The 14,197-nt window shown below is 54.0% G+C and overlaps 1 protein-coding gene across 1 annotated transcript in view; it reads left to right on the forward strand.

Moving 5' to 3' along the window:
* The window catches only part of LOC139244111 (translocating chain-associated membrane protein 2-like), a 31,327-nt gene extending 17,489 nt beyond the window's left edge, over nucleotides 1-13,838 (forward strand). Inside the window, exon 4 of the mRNA XM_070870983.1 lies at nucleotides 13,792-13,838. Within this exon, the coding sequence (XP_070727084.1) occupies nucleotides 13,792-13,838 (47 nt within the window). The remainder of the gene's footprint in view (nucleotides 1-13,791) is intronic.
* Nucleotides 13,839-14,197: the final 359 nt, after the last annotated feature.

The raw sequence follows: 14,197 nt of genomic DNA on the forward strand, positions 1-14,197 counted from the left end.
CCCCACACCTGGAGCACTGTGAGCCGTTCTAGGCCCCACACCTGGAGCACTGTGAGCAGTTCTGGGCCCACACCTGTAGCACTGTGAGCAGTTCTGGGCCCACACCTGGAACACTGTGTAGTTCTGGGCCCCACACCTGGAGCACTGTGAGCCCCACACCTGGAGCACTGTGAGCCCACACCTGGAGCACTGTGAGCAGTTCTGGGCCCACATCTGGAGCACTGTGAGCAGTTCTAGGCCCCACACCTGGAACACTGTGAGCAGTTCTGGGCCCCACACCTGGAGCACTGTGAGCAGTTCTGGGCCCACACCTGGAGCACTGTGAGCAGTTGTGAGCCCCACACCTGGAGCACTGTGAGCAGTTCTAGGCCCAACACCTGGAGCACTGTGAGCAGTTCTGGGCCCGCACCTGGAGCACTGTGAGCAGTTCTAGGCCCCACACCTGGAGCACTGTGAGCAGTTCTGGGCCCCACGCCTGGAGCACTGTGAGCTGTTCTCGGCCCGCACCTGGAGCACTGTGAGCAGTTCTGGGCCCCACACCTGGAACACTGAGCAGTTCTGGGCCCACACCTGGAGCACTGTGAGCAGTTCTAGGCCCCACACCTGGAACACTGTGAGCAGTTCTGGGCCCCACACCTGGAGCACTGTGAGCAGTTCTAGGCCCCACACCTGGAACACTGTGAGCAGTTCTGGGCCCCACACCTGGAGCACTGTGAGCAGTTCTGGGCCCCACACCTGGAGCACTGTGAGCAGTTCTGGGCCCCACACCTGGAGCACTGTGAGCAGTTCTAGGCCCCACACCTGGAGCACTGTGAGCAGTTCTAGGCACCACACCTGGAGCACTGTGAGCAGTTCTGGGCCCGCACCTGGAGCATTGTGAGCAGTTCTGGGCCCACACCTGGAGCACTGTGAGCAGTTCTGGGCCCACACCTGGAGCACTGTGAGCAGTTCTAGGCCCCGCACCTGGAGCACTGTGAGCAGTTCTAGGCCCCACACCTGGAGCACTGTGAGCAGTTCTGGGCCCGCACCTGGAGCATTGTGAGCAGTTCTGGGCCCACACCTGGAGCACTGTGAGCAGTTCTAGGCCCCACACCTGGAGCACTGTGAGCAGTTCTAGGCCCCACACCTGGAGCACTGTGAGCAGTTATAGGCCCCACACCTGGAGCACTGGGAGCAGTTATAGGCCCCACACCTGGAGCACTGTGAGCAGTTCTAGGCCCCACACCTGGAGCACTGGGAGCAGTTGTAGGCTCCACACCTGGAGCACTGGGAGCAGTTCTAGGCCCCACACCTGGAGCACTGTGAGCAGTTCTGGGCCCACACCTGGAGCACTGTGAGCAGTTCTAGGCCCCACACCTGGAGCACTGTGAGCAGTTCTGGGCCCCACACCTGGAGCACTGTGAGCAGTTCTGGGCCCCACACCTGGAGCACTGTGAGCCGTTCTAGGCCCCACACCTGGAGCACTGGGAGCAGTTCTGGGCCCCACACCTGGAGCACTGGGAGCAGTTCTAGGCCCCACACCTGGAGCACTGTGAGCAGTTCTGGGCCCACACCTGGAGCACTGTGAGCAGTTCTAGGCCCACACCTGGAGCACTGTGAGCAGTTCTGGGCCCCACACCTGGAGCACTGTGAGAGGTTCTAGGCCCCACACCTGGAGCACTGTGAGCAGTTCTGGGCCTACACCTGGAGCACTGTGAGCAGTTCTGGGCCCACACCTGGAGCACTGTGAGCAGTTCTGGGCCCACACCTGGAGCACTGTGAGCAGTTCTGGGCCTACACCTGGAGCACTGTGAGCAGTTCTGGGCCCACACCTGGAGCACTGGGAGCAGTTCTAGGCCCCACACCTGGAGCACTGTGAGCAGTTCTAGGCCCCACACCTGGAGCACTGGGAGCAGTTGTAGGCCCCACACCTGGAGCACTGGGAGCAGTTCTAGGCCCCACACCTGGAGCACTGTGAGCAGTTCTGGGCCCACACCTGGAGCACTGTGAGCAGTTCTGGGCCCCACACCTGGAGCACTGTGAGCAGTTCTGGGCCCCACACCTGGAGCACTGTGAGCCGTTCTAGGCCCCACACCTGGAGCACTGTGAGCAGTTCTGGGCCCACACCTGGAGCACTGTGAGCAGTTCTAGGCCCCACACCTGGAGCACTGTGAGCCGTTCTGGGCCCACACCTGGAGCACTGTGAGCAGTTCTAGGCCCCACACCTGGAGCACTGTGAGCCGTTCTGGGCCCACACCTGGAGCACTGTGAGCAGTTCTGGGCCCACACCTGGAGCACTGTGAGCAGTTGTAGGCCCCACACCTGGAGCACTGTGAGCAGTTCTGGGCCCACACCTGGAGCACTGTGAGCAGTTCCGGGCCCATCACCTGGAGCACTGTGAGCAGTTCTAGGCCCCACACCTGGAGCACTGTGAGCAGTTCTGGGAAACACACCTGGAGCACTGTGAGCAGTTCTAGGCCCCACACCTGGAGCACTGTGAGCAGTTCTGGGCCCCACACCTGGAGCACTGTGAGCAGTTCTGGGAAACACACGGAGCACTGTGAGCAGTTCTGGGCCCCACACCTGGAGCACTGGGAGCAGTTGTAGGCCCCACACCTGGAGCACTGTGAGCAGTTCTAGGCCCCACACCTGGAGCACTGTGAGCAGTTCTGGGCCCAGCTCTGGAGCACTGTGAGCCGTTCTAGGCCCCACACCTGGAGCACTGTGAGCAGTTCTAGGCCCCACACCTGGAACACTGTGAGCAGTTATGGGCCCGCACCTGGAGCACTGTGAGCAGTTCTGGGCCCCACACCTGGAGCACTGTGAGCAGTTCTGGGCCCGCACCTGGAGCACTGTGAGCAGTTCTAGGCCCCACACCTGGAACACTGTGAGCAGTTCTGGGCCCCACACCTGGAACACTGTGAGCAGTTCTAGGCCCCACACCTGGAGCACTGTGAGCAGTTCTGGGCCCCACACCTGGAACACTGTGAGCAGTTCTAGGCCCCACACCTGGAACACTGTGAGCAGTTCTAGGCCCCACACCTGGAGCACTGTGAGCAGTTCTAGGCCCCACACCTGGAGCACTGTGAGCAGTTCTGGGCCCCACACCTGGAACACTGTGAGCAGTTCTGGGCCCCACACCTGGAACACTGTGAGCAGTTCTAGGCCCCACACCTGGAGCACTGTGAGCAGTTCTAGGCCCCACACCTGGAGCACTGGTGAGTCCCACACCTGGAGCACTGTGAGCAGTTCTGGGCCAACACCTGGAGCACTGTGAGCAGTTCTAGGCCCCACACCTGGAGCACTGTGAGCAGTTCTAGGCCCCACACCTGGAGCACTGTGAGCCGTTCTGGGCCCCACACCTGGAGCACTGTGAGCAGTTGTGGGCCCCACACCTGGAGCACTGTGAGCAGTTCTGGGCCCACACCTGGAGCACTGTGAGCAGTTCTGGGCCCACACCTGGAGCACTGTGAGCAGTTCTGGGCCCCACACCTGGAGCACTGTGAGCCGTTCTGGGCCCACACCTGGAGCACTGTGAGCAGTTCTGGGCCCACACCTGGAGCACTGTGAGCAGTTCTGGGCCCACACCTGGAGCACTGTGAGCAGTTCTGGGCCCACACCTGGAGCACTGTGAGCAGTTCTGGGCCCCACACCTGGAGTACTGTGAGCAGTTCTGGGCCCATCACCTGGAGCACTGTGAGCAGTTCTGGGCCCCACACCTGGAGCACTGTGAGCAGTTCTGGGCCCACACCTGGAGTACTGTGAGCAGTTCTGGGCCCACACTTTAGGGAGGATATATTGGTTTTGGAGGGAGTGCAGTGTGGGTTTACCAGAATGGTACCCGGACTGCAAGGGTTAAACTACAAGGGAAGACTACACACACTCGGGATGTAGTCCCTGGAATTTAGGAGTGATTTGACTGAGGTTTTCAAGATAATGAATAGGCTAGGTCGAAAGAAACTATTTTTATTTGATCACGGGATGTGGGTGTCGCTGGCAAGGCTGGCACTGATTGACCATCCCTAATTGCCCGTGAGGAGGAGGTGGCGAGCCTTGAACCACTGCACTGGCAGATTGGCACAACGGAGTGTCTCGCCAGAGCGTTTCACAGGGCAGTGAAGAGTCCACCACTGTGGCTCTGGATTCACGTATCAGCCAGACCGGGTAAGGATGGCAGATTTCCTTCCCTGAAGGACGTTGGTGAACCAGATGAGTTTTTACGATGATCCGATAGTTTCCAGGTCACCGTTACTGACTCGAGCTGTTTATTCCAGGTTTATTTAATTCACTGAATTTAAATTCCCTGCCTGCCGTGGTGGGATTTGAACTCATGTCTCGGGATCATCAGTCCCGGCCTCGGGATTACTGGCCCAGTAACATAACCACTGAGCTAACCTTTGTCGCGAAGTCTAGGACTGGGGGCAGAACCTAAACATTAGAGCCAGACACTTCAGGCGTGAAATTAGGAAACATTTCTACACACAAAGGCTGGTAGAAATTTGGAACTCTCTTCCGCAAATGGCCCTTCATGTCAGATCAGTTGTTAATTTCTGCCAATCAAAGGTATTAAAGGGCAAAGGCAGGTATGTGGAGTTAGGTCGCAGATTAGCTATGACCTCACTGAACAGGCTCGAGGGGCTGAATGGTCTCCTGTTCCTGTGTAACAGACTCGAGGGACTGAATGGGCCTCCTGTTCCTGTGTAACAGACTCGAGGGACTGAATGGCCTCCTCCTGTTCCTGTGTAACAGACTCGAGGGGCTGAATGGGCCTCCTCCTGTTCCTGTGTAACAGACTCGAGGGGCTGAATGGGGCTCCTCCTGTTCCTGTGTAACAGGCTCGAGGGGCTGAATGGGGCTCCTCCTGTTCCTATGTAACATGCTCGAGGGGCTGAATGGCCTCCTCCTGTTCCTGTGTAACAGACTCGAGGGGCTGAATGGCCTCCTCCTGTTCCTGTGTAACAGACTCGAGGGACTGAATGGGGCTTCTCCTGTTCCTGTGTAACAGACTCGAGGGGCTGAATGGGCCTCCTCCTGTTCCTGTGTAACAGGCTCCAGGGGCTGAATGGGGCTCCTCCTGTTCCTGTGTAACAGGCTCGAGGGGCTGAATGGGCCTCCTCCTGTTCCTGTGTAACAGGCTCGAGGGGCTGAATGGGCCTCCTCCTGTTCCTGTGTAACAGGCTCGAGGGGCTGAATGGGCCTCCTCCTGTTCCTGAGTAACAGGCTCCAGGGGCTGAATGGGGCTCCTCCTGTTCCTGTGTAACAGACTCGAGGGGCTGAATGGCCTCCTCCTGTTCCTGTGTAACAGACTCGAGGGGCTGAATGGGCCTCCTCCTGTTCCTGTGTAACAGGCTCGAGGGGCTGAATGGGCCTCCTCCTGTTCCTGTGTAACAGGCTCCAGGGGCTGAATGGGGCTCCTCCTGTTCCTGTGTAACAGGCTCGAGGGGCTGAATGGTCTCCTCCTGTTCCTGTGTAACAGGCTCGAGGGGCTGAATGGGCCTCCTCCTGTTCCTGTGTAACAGACTCGAGGGGCTGAATGGGCCTCCTCCTGTTCCTGTGTAACAGGCTCCAGGGGCTGAATGGGCCTCCTCCTGTTCCTGTGTAACAGGCTCCAGGGGCTGAATGGGCCTCCTCCTGTTCCTGTGTAACAGGCTCGAGGGGCTGAATGGGGCTCCTCCTGTTCCTGTGTAAAAGGCTCGAGGGGCTGAATGGGCCTCCTCCTGTTCCTGTGTAACAGGCTCCAGGGGCTGAATGGGGCTCCTCCTGTTCCTGTGTAACAGACTCGAGGGGCTGAATGGGGCTCCTCCTGTTCCTGTGTTCATTGTTGTTTGAGTGCTGACCCACTGTTGGTTTTTAATGTTGAGCTGGCTATGTGGGAGGAGCCGTACAGTTTAAAGGGAACATTACTGACCACTACATTTTCGCGATCCGTGTACCTGGAACCTAAATCATTTTGGGCCTTCATTGTTGGTAGGTTTTCACCATTTTAATAATACTCGGATCTGTCTTATGTTGGTCCAAAATAGACAACCTCACACTTAGCCACACGGGGCTGGACAGGTTAGATGCGGGAAGAATGTTCCCGATGTTGGGGAAGTCCAGAACCAGAGGCCATAGTTAACCTGTGGAATTCCCTGCCGCAGAGAGTTTTGAGCCAGTTCATTGGATATATTCAAGAGGGAGTTAGATATGGCCCTTACGGCTAAAGGGATCAAGGGGTATGGAGAGAAAGCAGGAAAGGGGTACTGAGGGAATGATCAGCCATGATCTTATTGAATGGCTCAAAGGGCCGAATGGCCTACTCCTGCACCTATTTTCTATGTTTCTAGGAGTCGGCCATTCAGCCCCTCGAGCCTGTTACACAGGAACAGGAGGAGGCCATTGAGCCCCTCGAGTCTGTTACACAGGAACAGGAGGAGGCCATTGAGCCCCTCGAGTCTGTTACACAGGAACAGGAGGAGGCCCATTCAGCCCCTCGAGCCTGTTACACAGGAACAGGAGGAGGCCATTGAGCCCCTCGAGCCTGTTACACAGGAACAGGAGGAGGCCATTCAGCCCCTCGAGTCTGTTACACAGGAACAGGAGGAGGCCATTCAGCCCCTCGAGTCTGTTACACAGGAACAGGAGGAGCCCATTGAGCCCCTCGAGTCTGTTACACAGGAACAGGAGGAGGTCCATTCAGCCCCTCGAGTCTGTTACACAGGAACAGGAGGAGCCCATTGAGCCCCTCGAGCCTGTTACACAGGAACAGGAGGAGCCCATTGAGCCCCTCGAGCCTGTTACACAGGAACAGGAGGAGGCCATTCAGCCCCTCGAGTCTGTTACACAGGAACAGGAGGAGCCCATTGAGCCCCTCGAGTCTGTTACACAGGAACAGGAGGAGGCCATTCAGCCTCTCGAGCCTGTTACACAGGAACAGGAGATGGCCATTCAGCCACTCGAGCCTGTTACACAGGAACAGGAGGAGGCCCATTCAGCCCCTCGAGCCTGTTACACAGGAACAGGAGGAGGCCATTGAGCCCCTCGAGTCTGTTACACAGGAACAGGAGGAGGCCCATTCAGCCCCTCGAGTCTGTTACACAGGAACAGGAGGAGGCCATTGAGCCCCTCGAGTCTGTTACACAGGAACAGGAGGAGGCCCATTCAGCCCCTCGAGCCTGTTACACAGGAACAGGAGGAGGCCCATTCAGCCCCTCGAGTCTGTTACACAGGAACAGGAGGAGGCCATTGAGCCCCTCGAGTCTGTTACACAGGAACAGGAGGAGGCCCATTCAGCCCCTCGAGCCTGTTACACAGGAACAGGAGGAGGCCATTGAGCCCCTCGAGCCTGTTACACAAGAACAGGAGGAGGCCATTCAGCCCCTCGAGTCTGTTACACAGGAACAGGAGGAGGCCATTCAGCCCCTCGAGCCTGTTACACAGGAACAGGAGGAGCCCCATTCAGCCCCTCGAGCCTGTTACACGGGAACAGGAGGAGGCCCATTCAGCCTCTCGAGTCTGTTACACAGGAACAGGAGGAGACCATTCAGCCTCTCAAGTCTGTTACACAGGAACAGGAGGAGGCCATTGAGCCCCTCGAGCCTGTTACACAGGAACAGGAGGAGCCCCATTCAGCCCCTCGAGCCTGTTACACGGGAACAGGAGGAGGCCCATTCAGCCCCTCGAGCCTGTTACACAGGAACAGGAGGAGGCCCATTCAGCCCCTCGAGCCTGTTACACAGGAACAGGAGGAGGCCCATTCAGCCTCTCGAGCCTGTTACACAGGAACAGGAGGAGGCCATTCAGCCCCTCGAGCCTGTTACACAGGAACAGGAGGAGACCATTCAGCCCCTCGAGCCTGTTACACAGGAACAGGAGGAGGCCCATTCAGCCCCTCGAGTCTGTTACACAGGAACAGGAGGAGGCCCATTCAGCCTCTCGAGCCTGTTACACAGGAACAGGAGGAGGCCCATTCAGCCCCTCGAGCCTGTTACACAGGAACAGGAGGAGGCCCATTCAGCCTCTCGAGCCTGTTACACAGGAACAGGAGGAGCCCCATTCAGCCCCTCGAGTCTGTTACACAGGAACAGGAGGAGGCCCATTCAGCCTCTCGAGCCTGTTACACAGGAACAGGAGGAGCCCATTCAGCCTCTCGAGCCTGTTACACAGGAACAGGAGGAGGCCCATTCAGCCTCTCGAGCCTGCTCCGCCATTCAATGAGATCATGGCTGATCTTCGACCTCAACTCCTCCTTCCTGCACTGTCGCCATATCCCTCGATTCTCTTAATATCCAAAAATCTATCGATCTCTGTCTTGAATATACTCAAAGACTGAGCCTCCACAGCCCTCTGAGTGAAGAAATTACTCCTCATCTCAGTCCTAAATGGCCGACCCCTTATTGAATACTGAGGGGGCTCGACAAGGTGGATGCAGAGAGGATGTTTCCGCTCAGGAATCTAGAACTAGGGGGCATAGTTTAAGAATAAGGGGTCGGCAATTTAGAACTGAGATGAGGAATTTTTTACATAAATCTGTGGAATTCTCAGCCCCAGAGAGCTAGGTCATTGAATATAATTAAGGCGAAGATAGACAGATAAGGGAGTGAAGGGTTATGGGGAGCGGGCAGGGAAGTGGAGCTGATCTTATTGAATGACGGAGCAGGCTCGAGGGGTCAAATGGCTGACTCCTGCTCCTATTTCTTATGTTCTTATGTTCTTATCCTGAGACTGTGACCCCTGGTTCTAGACTCCCCAGCCCAGGGAAACATCCTCCCTGCAACTACTCTGTCACTTTCTGTAAGAATTTTGTATATTTCAATGAGATCACCTCATTCTTTGAAGCTCTAGAGAATATCGGCCCAGTCTACTCAATCTCTCCTCATAGGACAATCCCCCCATCCCAGGAATCAGTCTGGTGAACCTTCGTTGCACTCTCTCTATGGCCAGTATATCCTTTCTTGGGTAAGGAGACCGACACTGTACACAATACTCCAGGTGTGATCTCACCAGGGCCCGATATAATTACAATAAGAACTCTTTACTCTTATACTCAAATCCTCCTGTAATAAAGGCCAACATCCCATTTGCTTTAATCACTTGCTGTACCTGCCTGTTAACTTTCAGTGATTGGTGTACAAGGAACCCAGGTCCCTCTGAACACCAACATTTAAAAAATACTCTGCTTTTATATTTTTCCTACCAAAGTGGATAACTTCACATTTCTCCACATTATATTCCATTTGCCATGTTCTTGCCCACTCACTCAGCCTGTCTCTATCCCTTTGAATCCTCTTTGCATCCTCCTCACAACTCACATTCTCATCTAGCTTTGTATCATCAGCAAACCTGAATAAAATACACTTGGTCCCTGTTATGTATGGAGAAAGAGTCAGACTGAACACTGAGCTCAAAGTAAAGTGTGACCTTAGTCTTTTATTGCAGAGCCCCTCTCCAACCTGTGAGGCCTCCTTAAATACCTGTCTCCCAAGGGATTATGGGATCCCTTGGGACTCCAGGGGATGAGCCCTCTGGTGGCTGTATAGACAAGTCCACATATATAACAACACTCCCCTCGCCCCCCCCTGCCCCCCGCCACACAAAGTCAATAGTGTAACTATTTACAATGTGAGACGATCTGGGGCCCTTGCCCTGGTTGATCGTCTCAGTGTTGTTGAATCATTTGTTGGGCCCTGCTGGGCTGCTGTGCAGCTGGCCTTGCTGGGCTGCCTGGTGTGTTGGGCCCTGCTGGGCTGCTGTGGATGATGGGTTCTGCTTCGTGGTCAACCGTGGTGTCGGTTGCCACTGGTGTGTATGTTGGGGGATCAAAAAAGGTCGGGTCCAAGGTGGGTTGCTCAGGGTAGTCCGTGAATCTGAGTTTGATTTGGTCCAAGTGTTTCCGGTGAATGAGTCCATTTGAAAGTTTGACCCAAAACACCCTGCTCCCCTCTTTGGCCACGACAGTGCCGGGAAGTTACTTGGGACCTTGTCCATAATTTAATACAAATACAGGATCATTGATTTCAATCTCGCGTGACACATTTGCGCTATCATGGTATGCACTTTGTTGAAGCCGCCTGCTCTCTACCTGTTCATGTAGATCAGGGTGAACTAACGAGAGTCTTGTCTTAAGTGCTCTTTTCATGAGCAGTTCAGCAGGTGGGATCCCAGTGAGTGAGTGGGGTCTCGTGTATAGACATTTCATCTTTGCGCCGCTGGAACGGCTTTATCTCTTCCTGCATTTCCACTGGGACACTGGACCAGCTCCCGTGAAGCACACAGCTTTTGACTAGAGATAATAAGGGGTCCTGGCTTGTCCAGGTTTTGATCTGCCGGGCAGTGACGGGTGATTGCTCACTCTCGAATGCTTCCATAACCATGGCTAGATCTGCGGGCTGCGCCTGTGGCGGATGGCGTAGTTGTATGCGGACACTGTGAGCGCCCATCTCTGGATGCGGGCCGATGCGTTGGTATTTATCCCTTTACTCTCAGAAAACAGGGATATAAGTGGCTTATGGTCAGTTTCCAATTCGAATTTTAGCCCAAACAGGTATTGATGCATTTTCTTTACCCCACATACACACGCTAACGTTTCTTTCTCAATCATGCTGTCGGCTCTCTCAGCCTTAGACAGACTCCTGGATGCATAAGCAACCGGTTGCAGTTTCCCAAAATCATTAGCTTGTTGCAATACACACCCGACGCCATATAGAAACATAGAAAATAGGTGCAGGAGTAGGCCATTCAGCCCTTCGAGCCTGCACCACCATTCAATGAGTTCATGGCTGATCATTCCCTCAGTACCCCTTTCCTGCTTTCTCTCCATACCCCTTGATCCCCTTAGCCGAAAGGCCCATATCTAACTCATTCTTGAATATATCCAATGAGCTAGCATCAACAACTCTCTGCGGCAGGGAATTCCACAGGTTAACAACAGGTTAATATGACGACGCATCACATGCTGGTACCAAATGCTTACATGGATCATACAACACAAGCAATTTGTTTGAGCATAACAATTTTCTCGCTTTTACAAAGGCATTTTCTTGGCTTTTGCCCCAAACCCACTTGTCCCCTTTTCATAGTAAGACATGGAGTGGTTCTAGCAGCGTGCTTAGACCCGGTAAGAAGTTAGCAAAGTAATTCAGGAGTCCCAGAAACAACCACAGCTCCGTCACGTTCTGTGGCCTCAATTGCCTCCGTCTTCGCGTTGGTGGGCCTGATGCCGTCCGCTGCAATCCTCCTTCCCAGGAACTCCACTTCAGGCACCAGGAAAATGCACTTTGAGCATTTTAACCTGAGCCCCACACGGTTGAGTCGATTAAGAACCTCCTCCAGGTTCTGCAGGTGCTCGACTGTGTTCCGACCTGTAACCAAGATGTCGTTCTGGAAGACCACGGTGTACAGGACCGACTTCAGTAAACTTTCCATGTTTCTCTGGAATATCGCCGCCGCTGATCGGATTCCAAACCGGCATCTGTTGTAAACAAAAAGACCTTTGTGCGTGTTGATGCAGGTGAGGGCCTTCGATGATTCCTCCAGTTCCTGCGTTATGTAGGCTGAAGTCAGATCCAGCTTCGTGAACGTCTTCTCTCCCATCAGCGTTGCAAAGAGGTCGTCAGCCTTTAGTAGTAGGTATTGGTCCTGCAGGGAGAAATGATTAATAGTTACTTTGTAATCGCCACAGATTGTGACGGTGCCGTCTCCCTTGAGGTCTGGGACAATAGGACTGGCTCACTTGTTGAACTCAGTCGGTGAGATGATGCCCTCTCTTTGTAGCCGGTCTAGCTCGATCTCTACCCTTTCTCTCATCATGTACGGTACTGCTCTCGCCTTGTGATGGGTCGCGCCCCCGGAATTAGGTGGATCTACACTTTTTCTCCTTGGAATTTCCCGATGCCTGGTTCGAACAGCGAAGGAAATTTGTTTAAGACCCGGGCACACAAAGTGTCGTCAGTGGGCGATAGCGCTCGGACGTTGTCCCAGTTCCAGCGTATCTTTCCCAGCCAGCTCCTGCCGAGCAGCGTGGGACCATCGCCCGGTACCACCCAGAGTGGTAGCTAGTGCACCGCTCCATCGTTGGAGAGCTTTACGGTAGCACTGCCGATTACAGGAATCAGTTCTTTTGTGTAAGTTCTTAGTTTTGTGTGAACTGGAGTTAAGACTGGCCTTGAGGCCTTGTTGCACCACAACCTTTCGAAAGTCCTTTTGCCCATGATGGACTGGCTCGTGCCCGTGTCCAGCTCCATTGACACCGGGGGTCCATTTATTTCAACATTCAGCATTATCGGGGGACAATTCGTGGTGAATGTGTGCACCCCATGTACCTCTGCCTCCTCGATCTGAGGCTCTGGTTCATCGTGATCCTCCGTGGATCTGTCCTCCTCTGCAACATGGTGGTTTGCAGGTTTAGCAGGATTTGCAGCTCGCCTGCACACTCGTTGGAGGTGTCCCATTGTTCCACAGCCCTTGCAAACGTACCCTTTGAAGCGGCATGAATGGAAACAATGATCACCCCGCAGCATCAACAAGGTGTTAATGGCCTTGCATTCATCACCCTTGATGGTGGACTCTGAGACATCTGCAGACTTGCAGCTGCAGGTATGTGTGACTTGCCCTGTACGTTACATTTCGAAAACAACATCACTTTGTTCACATTACTTGTAGCAGCACTTGTGTGCTGAGAGATTTGCTTCGTATTGTCACTGGTGGCAATGAACGCCTGGGCTATCGCTATGGCCTTACTCAAGGTTGGGGTCTCTGCAGTCAAAAGTTTGCGAAGTATGGTTTCGTGGCCAATGCCAAGTATGAAAAAGTCTCTGAGCATGTGCTCCAAATGTCCTTCAAATTCACAATGTCCTGCAAGGCATCTTAGCTCGGCGACATAACTCACCACTTCCTGGCCTTCAGACCTTTTGTAGGTGCAGAACCGGTACCTCGCCATCAGAACGCTTTCCTTCAGGTTCAAATGCTCTCGGACCAGTGTGCACAAATCATCGTACGATTTCTCCGTGGGTTTCGCTGGAGTGAGCAGATTCTTCATGAGGCCATACGTTGGTGCCCCACAGACGGTGAGGAGGATCACCCTTCGTTTGGCAGCGCTCCCTTCCCCATCTAGCTTGTTGGCCACGAAGTATTGGTCAAGTCGCCCCACAAAAATTTCCCAATCGTCTCCCTCCGAGAATTTCTCCAGGATGCCCACTGTTCTCTGCATCTTTGGGTTCGCTATCTGTATCTCGTCGCCAGTTGTTGTATATGGAGAAAGAGTCAGACTGAACACTGTGAGCTCAAAGTAAAGTGTGACCTTAGTCTTTTATTGCAGGTCTCCAGAGTGCCTCTCCAACCTGTGAAGCCTCCTTAAATACTTGTGCTCCCAAGAGATTATGGGATCCCTTGGACTCCAGGGAATGAGCCCTCTGGTGGCTGTACAGAGTAAATACAAGTTCACATATATAACAGTCCCCTCATCCAAATCATGGATATATATTTTTATTTATTTGTTAGTAATGTAATTCTAGATAGAATAGAATTACTTATGATCTAGGTTATATTTAGTAGATGGATTGAACTTGATTTCAGCTAAATTTGTAACTAATTATTTGTGTGTTTTGTTTATTAACTTCTTTATTTTAGTTTCCCCTTATTCCAATTTATTATTTATGTACACCAGATTTTTATTTAATGCAATTCGATAATTTTGATATCCTCTATTTAATTCATTTTAATTTTATCCCCCGAGATCTAATTAATGACAGGTTATTTAAATTACTGAGCACCTCCTTCCACCTCTGTACCCAATTCCCACTCTCTCCAAACTCCCCACGCCACTCTGTTTTACAGCTTCCCCCAGCTCTGTGTCAGCAGGTCTCGCTGTCATCTATAGGTGAGTGCACAGGGGCAGGAGTTACAGCAGGTGGGGGGGGTCGGGGCAGGACAGGGGGTGGGGGGTTGGAGGGGGAGAGTACGAGGGGGGGGTCGGAGCGGCAGGGTCAGAACGAGAATCGAGGGGGGGGTCTGGGTTCTGCGGGAGTGAGTGGGAGGGTCCCTGGTGACTGGAGGGAGACGACGCTTTTTGAGTTCTGAGTAATTTCTCACCGTTTTTTACACCTCTCTCTCTCCCTCTCCCCCTCTCTTCCCCTCTCTCTCTCTCCCCCCTCCCCCTCTCTCTCTCCCCTTCCCCCTCTCTCTCCCTCTCCCCCCTCTCTCTCCCCTCCCTCCCCCCCTCTCTCCCTCTCCCCCCCTCTCT

Source organism: Pristiophorus japonicus, unplaced genomic scaffold (genome assembly GCF_044704955.1).
Source record: "Pristiophorus japonicus isolate sPriJap1 unplaced genomic scaffold, sPriJap1.hap1 HAP1_SCAFFOLD_204, whole genome shotgun sequence".
Taxonomy (NCBI): domain Eukaryota; kingdom Metazoa; phylum Chordata; class Chondrichthyes; family Pristiophoridae; genus Pristiophorus; species Pristiophorus japonicus.